General features: G+C 36.7%; 4 protein-coding genes and 1 non-coding gene across 5 annotated transcripts; 4 read left to right on the forward strand and 1 right to left on the reverse strand.

The window, feature by feature from the left end:
• Positions 1 to 778: 778 nt before the first annotated feature.
• LOC133875315 (probable beta-1,3-galactosyltransferase 3) lies at positions 779 to 8,439 on the forward strand. The gene is made up of 11 exons (XM_062313411.1): positions 779 to 1,240; positions 2,803 to 2,899; positions 3,082 to 3,146; positions 3,233 to 3,444; positions 3,551 to 3,614; positions 5,430 to 5,502; positions 5,635 to 5,755; positions 6,239 to 6,326; positions 6,406 to 6,531; positions 6,629 to 6,738; positions 7,865 to 8,439. Exons 1-11 carry the CDS (start codon positions 1,128 to 1,130, stop codon positions 8,011 to 8,013), a joined length of 1,218 nt encoding a protein of 405 aa, XP_062169395.1. The 5' UTR covers positions 779 to 1,127; the 3' UTR covers positions 8,014 to 8,439.
• A 2,047-nt stretch (positions 8,440 to 10,486) lies between these two features.
• On the forward strand, positions 10,487 to 11,577 carry LOC133875557 (CASP-like protein 2D1). The gene is made up of 3 exons (XM_062313727.1): positions 10,487 to 10,848; positions 11,018 to 11,129; positions 11,235 to 11,577. Exons 1-3 carry the CDS (start codon positions 10,658 to 10,660, stop codon positions 11,496 to 11,498), a joined length of 567 nt encoding a protein of 188 aa, XP_062169711.1. The 5' UTR covers positions 10,487 to 10,657; the 3' UTR covers positions 11,499 to 11,577.
• Positions 11,578 to 14,363: 2,786 nt separating this feature from the next.
• LOC133875835 (autophagy-related protein 8C-like) lies at positions 14,364 to 17,869 on the forward strand. Its single transcript, XM_062314078.1, has 6 exons — positions 14,364 to 14,548; positions 14,653 to 14,737; positions 16,093 to 16,148; positions 16,252 to 16,304; positions 17,245 to 17,363; positions 17,466 to 17,869. Exons 2-6 carry the CDS (start codon positions 14,701 to 14,703, stop codon positions 17,558 to 17,560), a joined length of 360 nt encoding a protein of 119 aa, XP_062170062.1. The 5' UTR covers positions 14,364 to 14,548; positions 14,653 to 14,700; the 3' UTR covers positions 17,561 to 17,869.
• Positions 17,024 to 17,126, forward strand: LOC133876613 (small nucleolar RNA snoR109). Its single transcript, XR_009901600.1, has one exon. It is a non-coding gene; the product is annotated as a small nucleolar RNA snoR109 (small nucleolar RNA).
• A 3,953-nt stretch (positions 17,870 to 21,822) lies between the features above and the next one.
• LOC133875893 (transcription factor MYB97) lies at positions 21,823 to 25,098 on the reverse strand. The gene is made up of 3 exons (XM_062314157.1): positions 24,699 to 25,098; positions 23,489 to 24,311; positions 21,823 to 22,289 (listed from the first exon to the last, which is right to left on the reverse strand). The coding sequence occupies exons 1-3, from the start codon at positions 25,062 to 25,064 to the stop codon at positions 22,012 to 22,014; spliced, it is 1,467 nt and encodes a 488-aa protein (XP_062170141.1). The 5' UTR covers positions 25,065 to 25,098; the 3' UTR covers positions 21,823 to 22,011.

The following is a 25,098-nucleotide window of genomic DNA, read 5'->3' on the forward strand; positions in this document are numbered from 1 at the left end:
TCTCTTTAAGCTTAATAAAATACTTTCCTACTCTATCGTCTCTCCCAAAAGCTTTAAAAGCTTGAATATTTTAGTAGAATGAAAAATGAAGTAGAGAAAAAATAAAATAAAAATAAGATGTACAATGTCTTTTAAAAATGATTCTTTGAAGAGCAACATTTTTATCTTATAATTATCCTACAATATTGATCGAGGTTTAAATTTTAATCAATCATTGTTAAAAAAAAATTAAAAAAGTACAAATCTTAGTTGGGAGCATATAGTTGTGAAATAAAATTATATATATAACATCATTCTTTTTTCTTTTTTCTTTTTTTAAAAAAAGTGAGATTATTCTTCAAAATTTGAAAGATTTGGTATATAAGATCACTCTTTTTAACTATTTTCTTTTATTTTTTAAATATATGTTTGGAAACTCTTTACACCTAACTCAAATGTTTTCAACCTAACTCAATTTTTTTTTTCAACCCAACTAAAAAATAAATATTTAAAAACAAAAAAATTAGAAAAACGAAAATCGAAGAGAAAAAACCTTTTTTTTTTTTGTTGGCAATTTTGAAAACAATAATAAAAAAAAAGAATACAAAACAATAATCATAATAATTTAAAAAAAAAAAAAAAAAATCTCACATGAATGCTCTTTAAAATGGAAGACTGGTGACTGGTGAGAGTCACGACGTGTGTCTTGAGCTGAAATATGTGGAGGGACAAAAAAAATTATTACAAAGATGTTAGTATGGAAATTGGCAAACGTACAAATGGGTGTCAGAGGACTTGGAACAGGAGAGGAGTTTGTTAATGTCGGTCAAGTAATTTAATACATTATATTCATCGACACTGTTGTTGGGTCTTCTACTCTCCTCAATTCCACGCACCTCCACCTTCTCTGCAACTACATTTGAGAGAGACATATAGACAGACAGACAGATAGACCGACACACCCGAACATCCTAGAGAGAGAGAGAGAGCGAGCCATATTCTGTGTCCAGAGCTGTGAGTTTGTGAAGAAAGGGGTTTACTTTGATCTGAATCAGGGTCAATTGGGTTAGTTGACTTGGGATTTGAGATGGGTTTTGGTTTAATTTAGTTTTTGATTGGGTAAAAAGAGAAGAGAAGAAGAGAGCACGATGGCTTGGAAGAGCAGAGGAGTAGAGCCAGCTTCGAAGAGTGTGGTGTCTCGGAGATGGACTCTACTGCTTTGTATTGGATGCTTCTGTGCTGGGATGCTCTTCTCTGATAGGTAGTATTGTTTCTCATATTTACTTTCTGATTTGAATTTCCAATTTAATATGTAACTTTGTTTTCGATTACTAGCTTGTATGTGCAGTTTGGCGAAGTAGGTAGCTTTGTTTGTCTCCAAATTTTTTAAATTTTTTGGTTTTAGGGAATTCTGATGATGGGTTTTGATGGCTCTTTAGGATAATGTGCATCAATGATTGGTTTGGCAGTAGTTTGTAAAGGATTGATGTGGTGATGAGAGTTTCTGAACTTAGATGTAGTGGTTTTTTGTAATTTAAGATTATCTTTATCTAGTGTTTATGCTGGGGAGCGATTCAGAAAAGTACAATTAGTACACGAAGCTTGTTCCGTTGTTGAAATTACGGTAGGTCTGTTTTGTTAATTCCAATTTTAGGAATGGGATAGATCTGAATTTAGTATCCGAATCGAGTTACTTTTAAGTTTTACTTGTTTTTGCCATTGCTGGTGCTTGAATTCAGATATTACGGTCATCAACGAGAGTCAGTTGAAGTTTGTGTCGCCTATGTCACTTGTCTGAATACTCTGCCTTCGTCTTCTCACTTGCTTTTTGTTAGTATGAAGCTATGTGATTGGGGCTAGCTGTTATTGAACCAGCTCCCCATCCCCGCTCTACTCTTATTTTCACTTTCCCACAGTCCCACTTTATTTTGATTAAGGTCTTGTAGGAACCTAATGCTGAAAGAGACCCCATTGATATTCTGAAGCATAAGGGCTGATGGAATACATTGAATTGAACTTTTAGACGCTCAATTCTTAATTGTTGGTACAAAACATAAAGCAGCTGGTTCAGGAGCATGGCCTGCAATAAGGGCTCATAGTCATTATGAATAAAAAATGGCTGGGGGGTATGTTAACGAAATTGTATGCTACTAGATGAGTATCATCTTTACATAATACCTCTATGCTCAGTAGTCAATGCCTTTATTGGTGTTCTTATGGCTTGTCTGGCAGACCTTTACCGGCTGATTGGGTTGTCTTCCATAAAGTGGAACTCAGGATATAAGTTTCTGTTTAGTGCATATCAAAACAACCCAGATAAGAGTGATTAAAGACATCACTTTGATTCTAATGCACTAATTATTAGAACATATTATGATCATGATTGGTGACCAACATCCTTCACTATTGTCTATCTCCTAACATTTCAGAATTTTCTAAGTATATACTTTCTTTACGAACTTTGTTACCCACTGAATACATGTTAATGGAAGTGACAAAGTTGTTTTCGTAGATTGGGGTTGCATGTGTAAAGGTAGTAGAGAATTTGTGGATCACCTGTTGCTTCATTGCTCTTTCACGGGCGAATTATCATATGTTGTCTTTGTTGCTATTCAATTGGTAATGCCAAAGATGGTGATAGATGTGCACTTTAGTTGGCAAGGGTTTGATAAGTATAAAAATAGCTTCCTTTGGAAGGGTGCTTCACTTGAATTTCTTTTCATATCAATAGAATCATTGTTGCTCATAAAAACATTATTAGGTTTTACATTGTAATTTATTTCCGTATGTATTCTAACAATAATTAAGATATGCTGGTTACAGAATGTGGACAGTGCCTGAAGTTAAAGGTATATCAAGGACAACAAAGATTGAAGATGAAAAGCTAAATTTAGTTTCAGAGGGTTGTGATTCAACAACTGTGAGTATATTTGTTTGAAACTTTTTTGTTACTATCTATTGAGGTAATAACAACTAAAAAGTTATAAATATGTCTTTTCTGTTATTTATTTATTTTTACTTTTATTTTTTAAAAGCTTTTTAGCACCTTCACCAAAAGGTTTTTGGCTTATTAACATGTTGGTGGTGTTTGGTTTTCATTAGAAGGATGTAAAGCGTGACTCCGAAAACATTCTAGGGGAAGTTTCAAAGACTCACAATGCTATACAGTAAGTATATTGATTTTTGAAGCTTCTTATATCGAGATTTCTATGGAACATTGAAAGGCTAATCTTTGGCTGTGTACAAAATGCAGTGCATTGGATAAAACAATTTCAAATTTGGAGATGGAATTAGCTGCTGCAAGAGCTACACAGGAATCTATACTCAACGGTTCTCCCATAGCAGAAGATCATAAAATTTCCGAATTAAGTGGGAAAAGAAAATACTTGATGGTTGTAGGGATCAATACTGCTTTTAGCAGCCGCAAGCGAAGAGATTCAGTTCGTGCTACTTGGATGCCTCAAGGTATGTGGATTGGTTACCCACATCTTTATTAGTCTTTGTTTTCTGTTTTTCCAATTTTTTATTGAATTTTGGTCAACTGTGACTTCCTTTTTAATATGAAAAACAGGTGATAAAAGAAAGAAGCTTGAGGAAGAGAAGGGAATTGTAATTCGGTTTGTAATAGGTCACAGGTGGGTACTTTATCAATTGTAAAGCTTGTATTCTTTATTAAGTTCATGAACTTTATGGTCTTTTGATGAAGAAGATCATCGAACTTGATTCTTTGTCTTGCCACTATCTCAATCATGGCATAGATGCAGTCTCCTATAATCTCTCTTGGCAAAGAAAAAAGTACTTGGACAAGAAATGATTTTTTTTTCAAGTTTCTGTCATACATTCACACGTCATCTGGGGAATATCCTTACTTTCTAGTAGTTAATTTTACCGAAAGTTTTTCTGTTTATACAAGTTAATAAACTCAACTTCGCAAAGAACCTAAATAAGCCTTTTTGGTATAGCACAGCGACTGTCCTTTGGTGCTTAATCGAGCAAGGAAGCATTTTCAATTGAGTCACTGGATTCATTTTGAGGAAAAGGACTTGTTTCCAGGATGATGAGATCCAAGGGTTGGGAATTTGGTCATGAATTTCTGGAGTTGTAAAGGACACTAACAATATACATTGCCAATTTTGTAATCTAATTAAAAATCTTATGCTTTCAGTCTCTGACTGATTAAAAGGTATGTGAAAGATCTATTGATCTAATGCAAAATTTCTAAAGATCAAATGATTAGTGAAGTTCAAATAATTAGATAAATTGGTACTATTCTTTACAGTATATTTTAAGCACTAAGAAAATAAGATGCTTAACTAGATGTGAAATGAAATATGGGGAAGCAACAGGTTTTAGCATTAAGATGTGTGAGAAAGACCAATTCCTTATGTTTGAACGCCAGAGGTCCTTCGCAAGATTGAACTTGAGATCTAAGCCAATCCCACCTCTCCATTTACCACTTGAGTTAAAGCCCAAAGGATTTTAAAAATTTACTGTTAGAGATACAAACTGATCTCTTAGACATATATAACTTTGTATTGATTTATTAAAACACATTATCCCTATTTTAGTCCTTGATTTTCCCATTGTGTCAGGAAAACTTATCAAGTAGACACACCAGACATCTTTTGGGCTCTAACATTAGTGTCATAGGTCATTATATACGTGTTTATCAGTGTTTGTGTTTGTGTCTGCACTCCCTTCCTCAGAGGAAGGAGTTATTGAGTCTAGAAAAATATTATTTCTTTTTTGCTCTTTATATCTAATATCTCATTTTTTAACACCCCTATGTCAGACCATTGGTTGTATGGTCACATGTACTCGCATGATGTATCTCCTATTGTTTACATAAGTATTGATTCGTATATAGCACTCTACATTTTTGAAACTCTTGATATTTTATTGGATTGTAAACCCTCAGTTCCACATTAGGAGGATGAGTAGCCCACATAGAATGGGTGGATTATAAAGACACTCATGGGTGTTAAGCTCCATATTGATTCTTTATTAGGTGAGACTGAGCTTTATAAGTGATTTTAGGAAAACTTAAAATTGACTAGTCGTTTTGGAGTGATAGCGTAGATATGGCTAATGTTTTCCTTAGGTTGTTATAAATGGTATCAGAGGAACCTAGTAACACCATGTGGTGCTGAGGCACTGTATGAAGTGGCCCTGACAAGAACATCAAAGATTTAAGGAGGGAAGATTGTAACATCTCAGTCCCACATTAGGAAGATGAGTAGCTCACATACAGTGGGTGATTATAAAGACACTCATTGGTACCAAGTTTGGTTCCTTATTCGGTGAGACTAGGCTTTATAAGTAATTCTATGAAAGATTCAAATTGATTAGTTCTTTTAGAGTGATAGCGCAGATGTGGCTAGCGTTTTTCATAGATTGTTACGTGTATGGAGTTTGATTATTATCCCTCTCTTTGTCTATTCTATTGCCAGTGCTACATCAGGCGGTATCCTTGATAGAGCTGTTGAAGCTGAGGACAAAAAGCATGGGGATCTCTTGAGGCTGGTAGTGATTTTCTCTTTGTTCTTTTCAACTATCCATGCTGATCTTTTATTTGACACTAAAATCTTCAGTTTGTGTTGACCTTAAGAAACAGCTAATTGCACTGTTTTGTCTTTATAAATTTCATGGGAACAGGACCATGTTGAAGGTTACCTTGAATTGTCAGCCAAGACGAAGACATACTTTGCAACTGCTGTTGCTTTGTGGGATGCGGATTTCTATGTCAAAGTTGATGATGATGTACATGTAAATATAGGTAAAGATGTAATGTATTTACCAACCTTGACTCATGCTGTGTGCATGTAGAAGTTTAAATTAAATATTTATTTACACAGTGGTTTTTTTTTTTTCTGAATAAATCTTGAGTAAAAAATTGTTCATGTAATTCTGCAAATCAAAGCTTCTCTCTGTAGTTTGTATCCATAAAAGTAGCCACACATTAAAGCTTTACAGTCTTTTTGGGATGACTATAATGTGATGCAAAGCAGTGTCTTTACATGGACATAATTACAAGAAACACTTTGTTGGTTTGCTGCAATAGAAACCAAAAATGACTCATCAAAGTTTATAATCGGCATAGTCTAATTCTTCTTCCTCAGAATGGAATTCAAATGTGAAGTTTGTTTAAGAGGCTGCTAGATGTTGATGTCCTTATGGGTTGATTATGTTCCAGTTGCCATGGAAAAATCATGTTTTTGTCTTTGACGATGTTATCTTACATTGAATCATGTTTTCGCAGCAACACTTGGAGCAACTTTGGCTAGACACCGGTCAAAGCCCAGGGTGTACATTGGATGCATGAAATCTGGTCCAGTCCTTGCTCAAAAGTAAGCCGATCTTGAAGTTTGTTCAATAGGTAGACATTTAGAAATTATAACACTTCTTCCTGTTGTTCTTTATCAACAGGGGAGTAAGATACCATGAACCTGAGTATTGGAAATTTGGCGAGGAAGGAAACAAGTATTTCCGTCATGCTACAGGGCAGCTATATGCTATTTCAAAAAATTTGGCTACTTATATATCAATCAACCAGTAAGTTCCCATGTCTTATTATGAAGGAAAGTTGCTAATATTTTTTCCCAAAGTTCATCTACACTAACTCGTTTCTCTTGAAACGGTAATCAAATAGGCACGTGCTACACAAGTATGCTAATGAGGATGTTTCCTTGGGTTCATGGTTCCTTGGATTGGATGCAGAGCATATTGATGACCGGAGATTATGTTGCGGTACACCACCTGGTAATTTCATAAATTTAGCCATCTATGGGTCTGCACGTGTTTGGTGTTACTAAGGTTTCTGTGACAATTATTTTGGTTTGTTTTCAAAAACAAATGAAGGTAATCAAGCATCTGACTTACATAGACTGCTACAGTTTCTGGTCACAGTGGATCATTTACTAAGCAGCTCTATCATCATGTCTTTTACTTCCCTAATTTCCCATCAGTGACCAATATATTTTCCCCGTAACGTCCCCAGAGGTTTATTAGAATTGCCATTGAATAAGCACAATAGGGGAATACTGAGACACCTCAGTGCGTTTAGTTAGAAGAGTGCAGCACATTAAATGATGTGGCATGCCATAATTGGGATAAATTGGATAAACTCCTGGAATGCATGTTACTACAATGCAGCCTGCCACATCCTACACATTAGTTGTTCCACGCTCGGAAGAGACCCACTGTATGGGAACATTAGAGAAACTGTACTGTCCATTCATATCCTCATGTGATTAAGAGAATAAATGTCCTACATGAAAGCATAGATCAGTACTTAATAAATAGAACTGACTGTCACGTTTTTTAAGACTAGGTTCTTAGGCACCCCTATTCTGGTACAGCATTAGGTTGATTATAAACCCTGTACAACCATGTCAGATACGACTTAACTAGTGGCCTTTTGTAGGAACCAGGATTCCCTACAATTGGGATCTTGGGAAATTTTTTAGCGTGCTGTATTTGGGCAGGGGGATGTGAGGGAGCCTACTACCTTAGCAACTGGGTGCCCTCTCTCACAGGGGGCTGCAATTCGATCCCCTACCTCACTCCTTTGGGCAAGTAATTGCAGTTAATCCCACATCCCTTTTGTAGAGGCTTATCACGAAATCCTAGGTTTTGGTTCCTCTGATTCAAAGTTTGAACACATACTACGATCAAAGTCTAATTCTAGCTTGAGGTTAGTAAAAAACAAAAAAATCACAATGGAGCATGCCACCGCCTTGTCTTTGTTTAGTGGTGCGCTTGCGTGTGTGTTTGGTTGACATGCTTGCTTGTCTGTGCATGGTGCAAGAGGGGACAGAAGAAATGGTGTGTGATTGTACAGACAGAATGTGTAACTTGAAATTCTTGTTCCCAATTGTTACCACAGATTGCGAGTGGAAGGCTCAGGCTGGCAACGTCTGCGTTGCTTCTTTTGATTGGACCTGCAGTGGGATTTGCAAGTCTGCTGAGAGGATCAAGGAGGTTCACCGGCGGTGTGGAGAAGGAGAGAATGCTTTATGGACTGCAGAGTTCTGAGAGATAATAGTTCTTCCAAACTCAGGAGGAGCCAAATGCATGGCATCAAGTCTGTTTTAGAAAATATTTGTAGCATTATCAAGATGTAAATGTGATGGATACAGACGAAGGGGAGGGGGGCTTTGCAGGTTGGTTTCTTTTCCTGCGATTCTACTCCATTTTAGATTAGGAGAGAGACCCAATAGCAGACCTAAAAGAGAAAGAGATTGTAGTAGTCATTCTTTAATTGCTTGGACGGCCAATTTGTAAGTTTGGTGGCTAATGTGGCTCCATAATAAGCGTCTATTTGGGCTAGCATCTGCTGCCCATTGCCAAATTCATTAGTGAATTTTTCTGTTGAACTTTTGATAGCTTTTGTTCCCTTTTCATTGTTACATGTAAAATGATGATGAATATATCCAATCTTATGATTATCTCTTTCCTTGATGCTGAAGCTTCACCAAGCACGTCTTGATTGCATGTCTTTTAAGTTGACTCATGACTCCACCGAATAGATGGGATCTTGAACTAACGTACCTAACTTGTTATTTACATGAAAGATTAATGTTACTTTTCACATTCATTTTACATTAGGGCATGTTTTAAGTGGCAGAAATAAAAGACCATTTAAAACACTTCATGTCAATTGGTGTGAAATGGGTATGAATAGTAACATTGCTCTTATATAAAACATAGCAATTGTTGCCGGTCTTTTTAGTCATTAATTGTAGAAGTTGCAAAAGTTTTATTATTAGCACCTTTGCTCTGCAAGATCGTCTTAATTTCGTACATATGGTCACACTGCTTAAATGATATGATACTATGTACACTGTTAGATATCATGTACATTGTTAAATGCAACAAAACAAAATTTTAACCGTAAAATAAATCTTTTCCATTTCACTTGAAATGGAAAGGGTCATACTCCGTGACATAACACATTCATATACCTATCCATGACACTCCTCATGGGTTCTTTTCTTCTCTTTACTTTATTTCCCTTTATATATATATATATATGCTTTTGCTACACGTCATTACTTTTTAAGTAGGTTGGTCTTCACCAAAACCAAAATTCACACTGTAATCGAGTGAAAAGCTCCACGAATTAAGAGATCGAGTTGAACTGCAAAATTGAGAAATTGTTGACTAGTTTGTAAGCATTTACACCACCATTAGCCGTAGCTTTGGCTTGCTAAGTAGGTGTATTATTACAATATTCTTAATGATAATTGTTCTCTAGCTATTTTGTGAAGGGTTGGGTGAGAGCTTTATGAAAAATTTAAGAAAATACCAATCTTCTCCAACTCACGTAGACATGTAGAACTTCTTAGGCCTATCTTTTAGAAGCTAAAATGATTTTCTACCGAAAATATCCTCCAATAAAAAACATTCTACATCGAAACAAACAAAACCGAGTTCTGGAGTCCCAAACTAGGGTCAACCTCCAAAACCAAAAATTTGAATCAATAGTTGCATTGGTCAATTGTCGCACTATGTCAGCTCATATATACAATGTCTAAGAGTATTCACATCCGGCTCAGCAAGTTTCTTTTCAATTTTAGCTTAAAAAAATCACATTTTTCTAATGGTCATATTTTTAAAATTTCGTCTCTTCTCAACGGTCATATTCTTCCTAACAATTATAATTTTTAAAATTTGTCTTTTCTAACTGTCAAATATTTAAAAAATCGTGTAGAGAGTGGGAGTATGCTTAAGAGGAGAGAAAGAAAGAGAGCGGAGAGCAAAGGAAAAAATAGAGCAACAAAAAAAAAAAAAAAAATTGAGAAAAAAGGGAATGATATACATATATATATATATATATATATATATATATATATATATATATATATAAGTAAAAGTCTATGAACCTTACTCACTCTCAAAAGATGCTTTGAGAGAGGAGGGATATACATGGCTTATAAAGTGTCTAAGTCATATATCTCTTAGCGATAACACGTCATCTCACGTGTGGCAACTTTTGACTAAACACGTGTTCAACATAGGGAGAGAAAGGTCCGTCATCATCCAAAAAACTTAGCTCTGATACTATGTAAAAGTCCATGAGCCTTACTTACTTTCAAAAGACGCCTTAAGAGAGTAGAAATGTCCATAACTTATAAAATACCTAGACCATGTATCTCTTGATGATGTCTAATACTTTAACATTAACTACATTTGATTAGTGAGCACCGCACCATAGCAGCTCGGCAATCTTTTTGCTAAAAAAACTAGCTAGGTGTCGGTGCTTATTCACCCAAATTTTACTACGGGGCTAGCCAGCCAAAAATGTGAATGCTCTAAGGCTTGGACGTGGAGAAAGAAAAACCAAAGCTGCCAGAGCCTTCTTTTGTGTTTTGAAATGCTAAAAAATGATTCTTGAAACCATGTGGAAACAATGATGGATTTCTACTAGATAATTCCAAACAAGAAAAAGGCAAAGCCCACTACTTCTCACTCCTCCACTATAAAGGCTATAGTCTATAGATATAAGTTTATAACATATCAATTCACATTCTCACAGCCGGCCCTTTCCCTTTCCCTTTCACACCAGAAGAAGATTATTTCTATCCCCGCAACCACGTACGTTTCAGTTCAACAAGATCTCTCTGAACCTCGGTTGCTGTTAGTGTTAAAAGCGAAGTGGCCTTTCCTTTATTCAAGAATGAGAAGAGATGTTGATGCTAATGCAACGGCCACCTCCAATGACAGCCTCCCACTGCTCAGGTTCCTTGACTGTTCTCTTAGGGTCTGCGTGATTCCTCTTAGTGCTGCAACCATTTGGCTAACCGTAACAAACCAGCAGGATAACAGCAGCTATGGGAAACTAGAGTTCTCCAATCTTCTTGGCCTCAAGTAAGGAATATTTCCTTCCATGCTCTCATGATTTATTCATATTGTCTTTGTTCCAGATAAATAGGCCCTAGCCTTTCTGTACAGAGTTACAGTGTACAGAAATACAGTATTCAGTTCAAGGCTTCTATTCTCTAGTTATTTAACACCTTCTGATTGAGTTGTTTTATAGGTACATGGTTTGCATCAGTGCTATTTGTGCTGGTTACGCTTTTATTGCTGCTATTTCCTCCTGGATCAGGTGCTTAGTAACGAAAGCTTGGCTCTTCTTTGTCTCTGATCAGGTCTAGTTACCTCCACTCCGTTCGAGGAATTTCTTTCTTCATATAATCTCTTTTGTTTTGGCGTAAAATATTTTTTAAAATGATTTTTCTTATTTATTGGTGCAGGTTGTAGCTTACTTGATGGTCACATCTGGGGCTGCAGTGTTGGAGATACTCTACTTAGCTTACAATGGTAGCAGGGGAGTCTCATGGAGTGAAGCCTGCAGTTACTATGGAATGTTTTGCAGTAGAATGAAGCTAGCCTTAGTTCTCCATGGCTTGGCTCTTTGCTGCTTCATTGCTCTAGCTGTAATCTCAGCTTTTAGGACTTTTAGCATGTTTGAGCCTCCTGCCCTTTCTTCTAAAGAGGTGGAAGAAGAAAGAGCTTAATACTCATGTAGTTGGGCTCAAATGGATAGTATATTTGTGCTTTTCAATAAAAATAATAAGGGATATTTAGAAAGCCAAACTGGATCTCATGCGGTTGAAGAAATTACTGTGTTTACAAAGAAATAAACATAAATTTGAAGTATTATTAGTCAAACTTGTAATTAAAGTTCCCTATAAAATCGATTATAAAGTTCAACTTAACACTTAATGAATATCTTTATGATTTTATCGAACTAACTTCTTGGAGTATCACCGTATCACTTATTCATGAGCTTCTTAAAAGCATAGAACTCAGGAGCACCCCACCAAAAGTGCTACTAAAAGAAAGAAAAAGAGAAAAACTCCTATTAGGGTTTTTTATTATTATTATTATTAAGTAATTCGTTTGCTTACAAAGTAACTTGGTGAGTTTCAAAGTGCAATCAAACACTTAAGGGAGCGTCTGGATTCTACGGCCTAGGTTTTTCTTATATGGCTCTCAGCGAGTAGGTGTTATTATCATCACATCCAGATAAAACGCTACCGTTAATCTCTCCGCCTACCTTTTTGCTTAGGAAAAAAGAAAACAAAAAAGGTCCAATCAAATACTTGGTGTTGTAGCTTGCAACGTGGAGATAAATGGATGTTTTGTACCTAACTCAAACCACCATGTCAAAAAGCTTGAGAAAGCTAGAGGAAACCTTCCACGGCCCATCTCACCTACCCCACAAAAAAGCATGTCACTTTGTTGCCTCTTTCCCCTTCTCCTTCTATTTTCACACTTGCCCATAGAGTGCGCAATGTGTGACGCACTAATGACCGAAAAATGGCTGGTAAGGCAAGCCGACGAGAAGGGCCGACTTAATAAATTTTGAGGTTTAATAGCAATAAATTTAAGTGAAATGTTTTTATGGACAATAAATTTTGGTATAAATTAATTTGTAGAAAATTTTATACAACTCACATATAAAAGTGACATGTGTCTTTCATGTGAAAAGCACATACTATTAAAACAACATGTGCTTCTCACATGACATGGAACACATGTCAATCTTATATGTGGGTTGTATGAAACTTTTTATTATATTTAAATATTAGTTAAATAATATTAATTTTAACTTTAATATTAAGTTTTTATATTCAAGTTTTAATTTTTAATATGGTTCGTTCACTTATTTTTTGTGGCATTGTTGATCTTAATTAGGATTTATCAATTTTAAATTTGAAAATTTTCTTTTTACAGAAATTATATTAACAAGTATTGTTAATAAAATTCTGTAAATGGTACATACATTTGGAAAAGAAGCTAGTCTGTTTATATAATTTAGTATGTGAATTGGAATACTTTCTTTTATTTGTGAAACTTCATTTAAAACATTTGGTTATGAAAATAAATCTAAAGAATCAAATAAATATCATGTTTGAGAAAAACTTCAAGATTAGGGCAATTTTATTTTGCAAACTATCATTGTCTAGTGGTTTTAATTTCTTGAAATTAAATAATTTTACCATAATTTGGTCTTTAATTAGAGAGCTATGACAAACATTTTTCTTAATAATAGTGATTCATTCGAGATCTATATATAGTGATTTTCACTACCACGTCAGAGAGTTTGAGAGTAGGATGTGTGTACCATTTCTCTTAAAACAAGACATGCATGCTTATGAACAAAATTTAAACTAAAATACTGAATAGTACTATTATGTTATCAAGTTTTTGGTATTGAACTTTTCTCATTAACTTAACTAGTCATTTCCACAAGTTCCACCGCGAGTCCACTTAACATGTAGGCGGCCACCATAGGAATACCTAAAGTTCAAGGCGCCCACAACGGGACCGTCAGAACTTCAAGGCAACCTCTGATGGAAGTTCATGGTGTTGCTACTAGAAGTTCATGGCGACAGATATGAGACATTCTTGACGACCATCGTGGTGTCCCTAGAAATTTGTTATGGCCACTAGACATTATTGTTGGCCACCGCAAGGCTGCCGAAAGTTCATAGCGGCCCCACAAAGTGGCCTTCAAAAGATCATTGCGTCATAACGGGGTCGTCAAAAGTTCAGGGCAATCACTGCGGGGCTGACAAACGTTCCTAACTGCCACCGCAAGGCCATCATAAGTTCATGATGGTTGTCAGATGTTCCTAGCGACCGAAAGAGGGCTACTAGAAGTTCATGGAAGGCATTGAAGGGTCACGAGACGTTTTCATGATAATTATTTTTTGATAAATGTTTTGTATTTTTTTTTTATAGAAGTATTTAATGAAAAGTGTTTTTCTTTTCTTTTATTTAAAAAAAAGTGTACTAGTGGTGGGAAGCTACATTTTAAAATTTGTTTGAACAACTCATATTTTAGAAGAGTTTTTAGAGTTTGAGGAGCGAATATGGTTTTTTTATAAAGGTTACCAAATAGATCCCAAGTTTTTTATAATACTTTCTCAATCAGTTTTTGGCTATTATTAGATTATTTGGAAATTCATTTTACCATAATCGAGTAGAAAAGGACCGTAGCAAATAACCCAATGGAACAACGTTCCAAATAGTAGCTCAATCGGCTTGGGACCACGCCTCATGAAGCGGAGGTCACTAGTTCGAATCCCCCCTCTCTCCCCTCTTGTGTGGACATGTCAAAAAAAAAAAAAAAAAAAATAACCCAATGAGACACATTCGCTTAACTGTTGCACGTGGGCTCCATGTTTGGGCCTTGGCCATGTCAAACTGGGCTTCAACCGTAATTGTATGGGCCTTACCCAACGAAAGTTAGCCCATTTAAGCTGGCTATATGGCTCAAGCCACGGCCTTCAAGCCCATGTGGGCTTGCAAAGAATGTGAGAAGAAAGAGGGTTCTGCCTTAAACGGCAGCGTTTTTATTAGATTCTTACTGTTACAACGACGAAAGGGAAAGGGAAAGGGAAAGGAAAATGACATCCTAATCGGGAGCTTTTCACACGAAGGCGATTAATTTCTCTGTTTCTTCGAATTCGAATCCTCTTTCTGTCGCTCTCAGAATTTCACCAGCTCAAGATTCTTTGAAATCTTTTCCTTTTCTTGCTTTTGCAGACACTCCCTGGTAATTGATTTTCATATTTGGTTCTCTTCCAATCATTCCCTATGTTGTGTAGTTCTCAAAAACCCTAACATCTTTTTTCCATTTCTTATGTAATTGAAACTCAGCTGTGTTAGCAAAGCAGTAGCAGAGAAAGAGAGAGAGAGTTCCTAGCCATGGCCAAAAGCTCCTTCAAGCTCGAACATCCCCTTGGTTCTCTCTCTGTGCTTTGCTTCTTTTTCTTTTTCTTTTTCATTGCAAGGAAATTGTGATTGATGTTGTGGAATTCTCAGTTTTTTTTTATCTGGGTTTGGAAAATGATTGATGTTCTATTGCTTGTTAGGTGGATGTATGGACTATATGAGATTTGTTTTTAGGAATTCGAAATTGTTACTGTTTTGGAATATATTAGAAATGTGTTTCCTTTTTCCTTTTCTTGTGCACATTTTTTGATGTTATGATTTGGGTTTTTGGTGATTTAAAATTTTAATTTAGAAGAAGTGCCTATTTCATTGTATGAAGGCTGATTTATGAAACTTGTGGAGCATACTTGTACTTGTGGAACCACATATGCGTGTTGTTTGATGGGAAGAAGGCATGTCTTTTGATACTTGGCGAGTGGTAACCTGTCATGAATAATTGTAGTGTGTTTTGTATCGAGATATGGTATTAGTTCCGCAATTCTTTTCTCATGCATTCTTCATAGACTAGTTATATGGGTAAGTTTGTCATTTTAATTTGAGTCTTTTCACTGGTTTGATCTCGTTTGTTGTGATGTTGGTGATTAGTGGGTTTGAAAGTCCTATTACATGAGAGTTCTCTCAAGGGCTTTCTCATTGTTGTTTATCTATTTGGTTTTGTATAGTTCAATTTTTTTTTGTTTTTATATTGGATTTTGACTTGCCAACAATCTAGATCTGTTGTCAATGTTCGATTGCCTTTCCACCCTATGACAAACCTGGATAAATTTTTTTTAAAAAAAGGTAGTATATATTTTGTTTGCAAATTGAAAAGTAGAAGTAAAATAATGGGAGGCAGCCTTTTGGGGAATTTATGTTATTTGTGCTTGCCTAAGAGATGAAGTGCCAGAATTTTTTGTCTTTCCATTATGTGACACAAAAAGCTCTGGAAGTCTACCCGGGTATGCTTCTTCCATCATCCATTTAAGTCAAGGGCAGGCAATGATTTTTTCATCAAGAAATTGCAACTTAAAAAATAAAGTTTTATGTAAGTAAAAATATGGTTGCCATTGGAGGTATTATTTGATATAAAATGTGGCGAATCCTGAGAGATTTAAATGAACTGTTATAGGTGTCAAGGAATGAGACTGTAAGGGGACTAATAATAGAAAACTTCACTGAAATTGTCGCTTGGAAATAGGAAGACCCATTTTCTTAGCCATCATTCATATTTTCCCAACTCTCTCTGTTTCTGAGATGTATTAGCGTACCTTAGTAAAGACTCTAACTATTTTTTTTAGATTGGTTCAGAGATAGGTGAAATTCTTTACAAAGCATACTCATGTTCTTATTTGTTACAAATATTTTGCATTTTTGTCTACATGCTAGAAAGGAGGCAGGCAGAAGCTTCTCGAATCAGGGAGAAGTATCCTGATAGAATACCGGTATGAAGTCCATATCTCATTTTCAAGCACATGTTTATTTAATGTCTTACGCATAATGTTTATCTTCTATTCTTCTTTTCATAGATTTTCTTGTGCTATTTAGGTTATTGTGGAGAAGGCTGAACGAAGTGACATACCTGACATTGACAAGAAGAAGTTAGTCAAATTCTTATTTTAGTTTTAAATTCCCTTATTTATTTCAAATGTGGTTGTTGCTGAGATTATCATTACATTATGTCTTCTAACAGGTTAGGTCTCTTGAAACAATCCAAAAATTCAATATTTTGCCATGTTTTTGCTGTTTTCCCTTTTCTTTCTTTTTTTCTTTTTTCTTTTTTCTTTTTTCTTTTTTTTTTTGGGTTTGGTTGTTGAATATAACCTTTTAAGCCTGTTAGGCATTGCCAATCTTGGACTCTCCGTTTCCTGTGCTTGAGAGAAAGCCCCCCCCCCCCCCCCCCCCCCCCCTCCCCTCTCTCTCTCTCTCTCTCTCTCTCTCTCTCTCTCACTCCAGTGGATGGTGAAAAGAGGAAAGAGGCCTCAGTAATCAGAGAGGGAGAGAGAGGGCTGCTTCTGTGAAGTAGAGAGAGTGCAAGTGTCATGTAGGGGTACGTCATATGACTGCAGGGTGTCTCAATAAATATTTCGTGTGGCTGCAACATATTATTTGATATGTTATAACCATATACTGCAGATATATCAGTATATCCAATGATGAAATGCAATATCATGAGTATAACCACTTTCGCTCTCTCTTTTCTCATTAGCTTCTTGTTCTAAGTTCGAAGTTCTAACCCATTGATTTATTGGGTGAGGCTACATGTACCAAGGGAAGGGTGACATATTCGATCAGTACCCTTGATCTTGATTTGCCAAAGTGGCTGTAGCCAAATCAATCATCAGGGAGAAGTTTACTGGCCGGTTGTCGTGAGATCTCTTCGATCTCTGTCGACTAATCTGCTTACCGAACTTCTTATATTCTTTTTGTCAATTGTACTAATTTACTTATCAAAAATATCATGAGTACGCTTAAAAGAAATATTATGTAGTGTTTACAATGTAGAAGGTGAATTTAAGCTTTTTTGTCTGATGAATGCAGATATCTGGTTCCTGCTGATCTGACTGTTGGGCAGTTTGTATATGTAGTCCGGAAGAGGATAAAGCTCAGTGCCGAGAAGGCTATATTTATCTTTGTCAAGAACATCTTGCCACCAACTGGTCGGAATTCTCTTTTTAGTTCCTTCCGCTATATATATTCTTGTAATATTTGCTCCTATATCTACTTAATTTACATGTATTTTATATTTTATTTTATTGCAGCTGCCATGATGTCTGCTATCTACGAGGAAAACAAAGATGAGGATGGTTTCCTTTACATGACGTATAGTGGCGAGAACACTTTCGGATCTTTCTGAGTGCTGTCAAGCTGAATTATATATGTAAATAAAGCTTTTAAGACTCAGATTGAGATTATGTACATTCTTTGCTGTCAGCTCTTATTACTTCATCCCAACTTGGCAACTTTGAGGCTCTCTCTTAAGAACTCGGTTCAAGACTTCAAGTTTATGCAGTAAATATAATGTGGTTTCTCCTTGCTCTTGCAATAAATTTTCTTGTAGACCTATAATTGTATAATGATGACCCTTTAGGGTGGATGCCTGTGTTGCATTTGTGTTTCCAAACTTCTTGAATATATTATTTGAAACTTGGCAAACTTGATGGTATGATTTGTTTATGTGATTTTGAATCTACTTTCCATCAGGACCTTGGAGGAAAAACTTGTATCAAATTCTCAAGCAAGATGTTTATCTTGTTCAGATTTTTGCCTCTTCGGCTTGTGAAAGCTTAATACCAGAAGCTATCTCCCTGGCCAGACAAATAAAGATCTCTCTGGAGCATCATGCAGCCCGGAGGACTAAATCCTCCAACCCGATGGACTAGCCAATGTTTTCAGGATTAACTTGGACAACCATTCGTAATAATTTCCCGGTGCATTGCGGTGACTCCTCAGGACATATTACATGTATAATCCAAGCTTTGTTCTATCTCTGAGTCCTCCTTGTGACCCCAAGACAGGAGAGGCTCTGGCAGCTCTCTTAGCGGCCGAACTGCCAGCCACCCTAATCCTGCCGAACTTCATTTCGGAAGGCGACTTCCAAGTTGTCATCCCGACTCTCAACTCCGTTTGCGGTGACTTCCAAGTTGACAAGCAAATTTAATTATTTATCCGTTATCGACTTATCGTGACAGTCCACATGACTCACATGAGTGCCACGTTTATATACATATATTAAAAAAAATATTATAGTATCCTAACAACACACTCCTTAAATACTAGATCCAGCATTCCAGCTCAGGATATTTATGTGAGAGAAGATGTGTTTCAAGATTACAAGAAAGTAGTGAGCAAGTTATAAGCTTAATCGGTAGTGACGGTGGCTGGCCAACTGGTCCAACAATATAATGAAAGAGTTTTTGCTTTTCTTAGGAAAAATCATGACTCTTTTGCAATGGAAAACAGATGGCGGAGAGCATGCATGCAGTGGGCGCCTTGATGGTTTAGCACATAGGATGTCTAAAGTAGTTTTTGAGGATCAAAAACCAGAACCTCGGAGTATTTTTAGTAGACTCAATAAAATAGTTTTTTTTTTTAACTACTTTAGTGAGTAAAATACTAAAAATCACAAAAAGCTGTTCCCAATAGCCTAGCCTCAACAAGACGGTAGTTTTTGTATAGTAAGTGAACAATACTCACCAACTTTGATGAATACGGTTCACTAAAAAATAATAATAATAATAAAATTTCTCCCCTTTCTTATTTCTCTTTCACACTCAAAGCAAACGTTCATTTTTCACGCTTCGCTTCTCAACGTTTATATTGAAAGCATATCACTTTGTTGAAAAATATGACCGTTGGGGGAAAAAAAAATAAAAAAATACAAATTTTCATAAATATGACCATTGGGAAAATATAAATTTTAAAAAATATGACCGTTATGATAAGACAAATATTCAAAAATATGACTGTTAAAATAAAAACAAATTAACAAAAATATGACCGTTAGAATATACTGTTAGGAAAAGACAAACATTCAAAAATATAAATGTTAGAGAAAAAAAATAAAGAAATCTTTGAAAAAAAATATTTAATGAAATAGTCAAAGTGAATAGCTAAAATAAAAAAAATTAAAAAAAAAAAAGAAAGTAATTTTTAACTATTTCGGCTAATAAAATCTGGTGAGCCTATTGAAAATGTGATTCATATATATTACATAGTTTCAAGGTTTTTCCAAATAAAACTACATAAAATTTGGCAAAAAAAAAACTACATAATGTCAACGGCTCTTAATTCGAAGGATAATGTTTTGAGTAATGTTATTTTACATTCTTTCAGCATACTCAGCTGATGTGGCATGCTCAATTCACATTTCAAAATTATTTTTTTTTCATTTTAATTAAGATTGATCTAAGGGTAGATTGAGCATGTCACGTCAGTTGAGTATGCAAAATAACATATCTTTAAAGTTTTCTTTCAAATTAGGTTGGAGGACAAATCTATTAAACTGATACGTATTATTAAAACATGTGATTGTCACATGCATTTTTAATAGAGCATGTAAATGCTCTAAGATCACATGTCAAATTAATACACTAAATCAAAAGAAAATGTCATCCTTACCCCCACACACAAAAAGGGAAAAAGATGCAAACTTGCCTATATTTGAGCATTTAATATGTGGGACAAAATCCCAACAATATTCTACAGAAGGAGAAAGCAAAAGCCAATTATCAAGAAAAAGCCAATGATCAACCCGCCGGCCGGCCCCATTGCTTGAATAACCTTCAAACAAGTAAGGGCAAGCAATAACTCTAAGAATGAGCCAGACTGTATTCACAAAGGCATGATTAATTCATAGGTTCACACAGAGAGAGAGAGAGAGCAACAAACACAAATTCACCCTGAAGAAGTTTTGTAAAATGGAAAATTAATGAAAGAGGAAGCGGAAGAAATAAAGACAAATATTTACGAGAGATTCGGTGTTGAAAAACTCTATCCATCGAAAGAGCCGGATAGAACTACATTGTACTCTTATTCTTTGATTATATTTTAATGACTTTTATTGGTAAGAGATTTGGGGTAGCCGAGCCGGATAGGTACTGATAAAGATAAGTATGGTACTTAAAAGCTAGGTGATTATACTATAAAGAATATAAACCTAAGACAAAATAATATCATATATTCTATCCAACCAAATTAAGGAGGAAGTGAAGCAAAAATCTACAATTTAGTCACTAATTAATGGTGCATCGAAGGCATAAAATAAGGTGTGCTTGGGGTTGAGCACCAAATCTGTACACGTATGGTGCATGGACCAATCCCCAGACAACTTAATTAGTCATGAGATTATTTTATTATTATTATTATTATTATTATTATTATTATAAGTAAATGAAGAAAAATTACAATTAAAAACAACAAATTATGGCTAGACAACCCAACAATAAGCAACAGAGACAACAGAGAAAGCAGAAATTAAGAGAAAATGCATCAAATAAATGATGCAGTCCTATTGATTCTTGGCATTTGCCAAGAATCAAGGCCGCCAGTAAAGGCGGTTAAACAAGGCGTAGATAGGGTCCTGGCGAACTCTACCCAAACACCTGTTGGATAACAACTACAAGCAACACTAAGAAGATACAGAAAATAAAAAACAACATAATAACAGAAAGCCTAAAAATACAAAAATAACAAAACACAATCATCACAGCATCGGAACGGATGAACTGAGGTCACAAGCATGGCTAAACGTCGCCGTCGCCGGCACCGGCACATGAAGACCATGCGCTAGTACTTGAAGACCTCTTTCCAACAGAGGACGCCGAGGGCTACTGCAAATAACCCACTGCAGAAGCAAGGGAAGGCTGGGTGGAGGAACGTAGCCACCACGAGTCAGCAGATGAAATTCACTCGTTGACACGTGCAAGCCACACTCCGGTACGTGGATGTTAGGAGAAGTCGCAGCTGGTGTTGAAGAAGGCGGGAGACAATGAGGAACACGATGGAGAAGCGCATGTCATGCTAAATCTAGCAGAGAAACGTAAATCTAGCTTCAAAAAATTTAACCCGAGATCTTATCCAAGTTCAGGGGAAGACATGGTGGAAGAGAGAGATGGCTGATGAAAGTTGTCTTGATGGTAAAGAAAGCAAATAAAGGGCCTCCAAATAGGCAGATAAGGCTAGAGAAAATCCTAGCAGGATAGGAGCCTAAAAGAGGCATAATCAAAGGAGGAAAGGAGGAGGAGGGGAGAAGAAAGGCAAGAAGGAGAGGGAAGCACCTCTTTTTGTGGCTAGTCATTAGATTGTTATGCCTTAAAGTCAGAGAAGCTTCCGGCCTCTTTGGGAAGCTACCATTATGTCCAGTTTTGACAGCCTAATCCAACTTCTTTTGAAGATTTTTGCAGTAAAGATGACAAACCCTTCTGCTAAATTTAGAATAGTTCGATCGATCTTGATCAATATCTCATGAACACTGCAACAATCCTTCTGCTAATTAACATGCTAACTTTGATCCTTTAGTAATGGCTATAAGATCGAGGAAGTATTCGATTAAACATCATCAATATATACATGTCTATGCAAATAAATTAAATATATAAATATATATATGTTCTCGATAAATGATAATTTATAATTTATAATTCTGCCATGTTTTTATGCTCAGAAGAATGAAAGAAACAATAACTATAAAAAACAAACCCCGTCGAAACCCAGAGACAAAAAAGAAAGATCAAACAAGAAATTAAACCCCGTATTGACTTTAAAGCCTTTCACTTTTATTTATTATGGTTATTAAATCAAACAATCTTAGCAAATTCCAGGCAAGTTGTCCCAAGAGCAGGAGCCAGGGGTTCTGCCGTGGTCTGTAGTGGCGGCAAGAGGAAACAATGAAGCTGCTATATGCTGCATGTCCATGCCCATATTTTCATCTGTGACACCTGAAGATTGCCCGTTTGAGATTTCCCCACTGTCGCTGTACCAATCTGGGACCTGCATGGTGGAAGGGATAACATTATTCAGCAGCTTCGACAAGTCTTCTTGCATGGAGTTGAGCTGAACTCCTCCTCCTTCCTCTGCTTTCACTACTGCATTCATAAAAATGGACTTGTTAATTAAACAATATTACTTAGTTTTGATTATTTAATTTCTTGATATTTATTAAGACAAGAGTTACAAGTACTCAAGAGATCGATCGACAAAAGTTACAAGATGATTTGTGTAAATTAAATTTATTGTTATTAATATAAAATTAAAATAAACGTATAACGTTCATATTCTTTTTTTATAAATAAAGTTTGTATACAATCAAATAATAAAGGAAAAAAAAAATATGTATATATATATAACCAAAAGGCTTTAACGTATGAACATAAGTTATAATCTGAACCACCTTAATTCTGCCTCTCTTTCTTGTTCTCATTTCTTTCCTAGATTATATGATTTTATAATCTTTAGGTCAAATAAATTTAACACAGCAGGGACAGGGAGCTACTTAATTTTTTTTTTTTTTTTTTTGAGTTCTCTTAAATTGGTGTTTGAATGCTGCAAATTGCAAAGCATAGCATCGCCTACATACCCAAAAATATAGTAAGAAAGCATCACACTGGTGTTCTTCTATTAATGATAATAGCAATAATTATAACATTTATAACTGGGGTAGGCCTTATCTTTGGGTGCAAACATTTGCTTATCTACCCCTACCTTCATATGCATGCAAAAGTCCTAAAATCTCGAAAGGAGAGCAGTTGATTTTAGCAGGCTACCCTGATGAACTTGAAAGAAAATTAGCTAGCTATTTACACTCGACCTTTTTCTGGATATAATCAGTCCTGAATCCTGACCAATACTGCCAGCAAACTAAATCGAAAACTATTTCATGGAATCTGCTACCAGATGATTCAAAGCATTGAAAGCTTGAACTGAGAGACACAGAGAGAGAGAGAGAGACTAAACTCCAAGCATTAAAATCAAATCCAAAGCATAAATGAGAGAGTTAATGAAAAGGCATCTTTAGTCTAAAGTTCAAAAGAAAGTTTATGCAACTGAAAGCACTAAAACCGGAATTGATTTGATGCATCTAAAATTATCCAACCTCGCACACACAGAGACAGAGTACTTGGGAAACAGAAGAAATGCATTAAAATTCCTGTAGCCTAAACAATCATACACTAATCGCCCACAGTTCTAACGAAAACAATTAAATGCACTAATTATTAATGGTAGATACTATTAATACTATTATATATTGTAAGAACTGGTTAAGCAAATTAGAAAGAAAACTTACCAGAAGGGCAATGAATGGAACTTGAACCCTCCCAATGCTTAAACCCATCAAGCACACGCTTCTGCTCTTCCAAAGAAGTTGGTTTCCTCAAAACGTGGCTGGACGCTGCCAATGCCTGAGCCTCCTCCAACAAGTCCTCCAACAACCCATTCCCACCTCCCTGACCGGCAGCCCCATTCACCTCCATATCGATGGTGATCTCCGAGGTCTCGGCCGGAGGATGATGATGCGACGAAAATTGGTTCGAAGGGAGCTCCTGTTTCACCGAATAAGCCGATACCGGGGACACCATTTGATCAAGTTCCAAGTGGGTCCTCAGAAGCTGCGGCGAAGTACTGTGGCTAAAAGTCATCGGAAACTGAAAGGAAGTCATATCAGGCAACTGGGTCAGTGTATTGCTTTGCGGTGCCGGCGAAATGGGCAGAGAGAAACCAGTGCAGTCACGGTAGCGCTTGAAGCGAAAAGGGGCGCCCAGGATGGGAGTGGGGCGTTGGAAGGTGAAGGTGGAGGAGGAGGATGAGGTGGCGGTGAAGGGTTGTGTGGAGAAGGGTTGGTGATGATGAGAGGTGGGGGAGAGGGGCGGCGGGGTGGGGGAGAGAGAGAAAGAAGGGTGGTGGGAGTGGTGGAAGTGGAAGGTTTGGGAGGTTGGGGTGGTGGGTGTCCCCGGCGCTGTGGGGGTTGGCGGAGTGGTGGGTTGAGATTGCGATTGGGATTGGGAGGATGGTCGGATGTCTTGCGGGTAGAGAGGAAGGCCTTGACGTTGGCGCCGCTTCACCCTGGTGTTCCAGTAGTTCTTGATTTCGTTGTCTGTTCGTCCAGGTAACTGCCGTACAGAATTAATTATTTTGGAATAAGCGGAGCGACAAGAAGATAGAGAAATCAGGAAACATTTTTGTTAGGTGAAGCATTAAATTAAACCATTCGAAGTTTCGAACATATGTTTAATTTCTTGAGGACAAAAAACAGCACAGGAAGGAAGAGCTAGCGCCTAGCAGTACGTATGTATGATCAGCACACTATCTTTATCTATTAATTTCATAAACCCACAACATTGTTTCCTAAAAGCACATCCCAACATATCTTCCAAAAAAAAAAAAAAAAGCTGAAGAAATTCAAAAACGTACAGCCAAAGGAAAGAACAAAAAAAAAAATGAATAATTCATGTTGAAAATTGAATAAACATGTTTCACATATATGTATAGAAATGTACCTGAGCGGCCATGCGAGCCCATTTGTTCCCGTACTTAGCGTGGAGCTCAAGGATGAGCCTCTCCTCCTCGGGAGAGAAGGCACCCTTCTTGAGATTGGGCCTGAGGTGGTTGGCCCATCGGAGCCGGCAGCTCTTGCCGCAGCGCGCCAGGCCGGTGTTCCTCTGCACCGAGTTCCAGTTTCCCTCACCGTGCTTCCTCACGTACTCCGTTAGGATCGCGTCCTCCACGGCCGTCCAAGGGCCCTTCTTCAGCGCCACCCCACCACCCTCGGCCCCACCTCCGGTCCCCACGCTCGAACCCGTGGACCCATCGCTTTGTGGACCACCGGTGGTAGTGTTGTTGCTCTTGGGTGTCATTGCCAACATATATGGCTTACACAGCTAAGATCGATGTTCCAGT

The sequence above is a fragment of the Alnus glutinosa genome, chromosome 8, assembly GCF_958979055.1.
Source record: "Alnus glutinosa chromosome 8, dhAlnGlut1.1, whole genome shotgun sequence".
In the NCBI taxonomy this organism is placed as follows: Eukaryota; Viridiplantae; Streptophyta; class Magnoliopsida; order Fagales; family Betulaceae; genus Alnus; species Alnus glutinosa.

What these genes read in the sequence shown, in the direction of transcription:
- LOC133875315 (XM_062313411.1), top strand. Translation starts at nt 1,128, where the DNA reads ATGGCTTGGAAGAGCAGAGGAGTAGAGCCAGCTTCGAAGAGTGTGGTG. An exon ending in AAGACTCACAATGCTATACA is followed by an intron (nt 3,147 to 3,232) that starts GTAAGTATATTG and finishes TACAAAATGCAG; the next exon opens with TGCATTGGATAAAACAATTT. An exon ending in ATGGGGATCTCTTGAGGCTG is followed by an intron (nt 5,503 to 5,634) that starts GTAGTGATTTTC and finishes TCATGGGAACAG; the next exon opens with GACCATGTTGAAGGTTACCT.
- LOC133875557 (XM_062313727.1), top strand. Translation starts at nt 10,658, where the DNA reads ATGAGAAGAGATGTTGATGCTAATGCAACGGCCACCTCCAATGACAGC. An exon ending in TCCAATCTTCTTGGCCTCAA is followed by an intron (nt 10,849 to 11,017) that starts GTAAGGAATATT and finishes GTTGTTTTATAG; the next exon opens with GTACATGGTTTGCATCAGTG. An exon ending in TCTTCTTTGTCTCTGATCAG is followed by an intron (nt 11,130 to 11,234) that starts GTCTAGTTACCT and finishes TTATTGGTGCAG; the next exon opens with GTTGTAGCTTACTTGATGGT.
- LOC133875835 (XM_062314078.1), top strand. Translation starts at nt 14,701, where the DNA reads ATGGCCAAAAGCTCCTTCAAGCTCGAACATCCCCTTG. An exon ending in AGTATCCTGATAGAATACCG is followed by an intron (nt 16,149 to 16,251) that starts GTATGAAGTCCA and finishes TGTGCTATTTAG; the next exon opens with GTTATTGTGGAGAAGGCTGA. An exon ending in CCTGACATTGACAAGAAGAA is followed by an intron (nt 16,305 to 17,244) that starts GTTAGTCAAATT and finishes TGATGAATGCAG; the next exon opens with ATATCTGGTTCCTGCTGATC.
- LOC133875893 (XM_062314157.1), bottom strand. Translation starts at nt 25,064, where the DNA reads ATGTTGGCAATGACACCCAAGAGCAACAACACTACCACCGGTGGTCCA. An exon ending in GGGCTCGCATGGCCGCTCAG is followed by an intron (nt 24,312 to 24,698) that starts GTACATTTCTAT and finishes TCTGTACGGCAG; the next exon opens with TTACCTGGACGAACAGACAA. An exon ending in TTCCATTCATTGCCCTTCTG is followed by an intron (nt 22,290 to 23,488) that starts GTAAGTTTTCTT and finishes TTATGAATGCAG; the next exon opens with TAGTGAAAGCAGAGGAAGGA.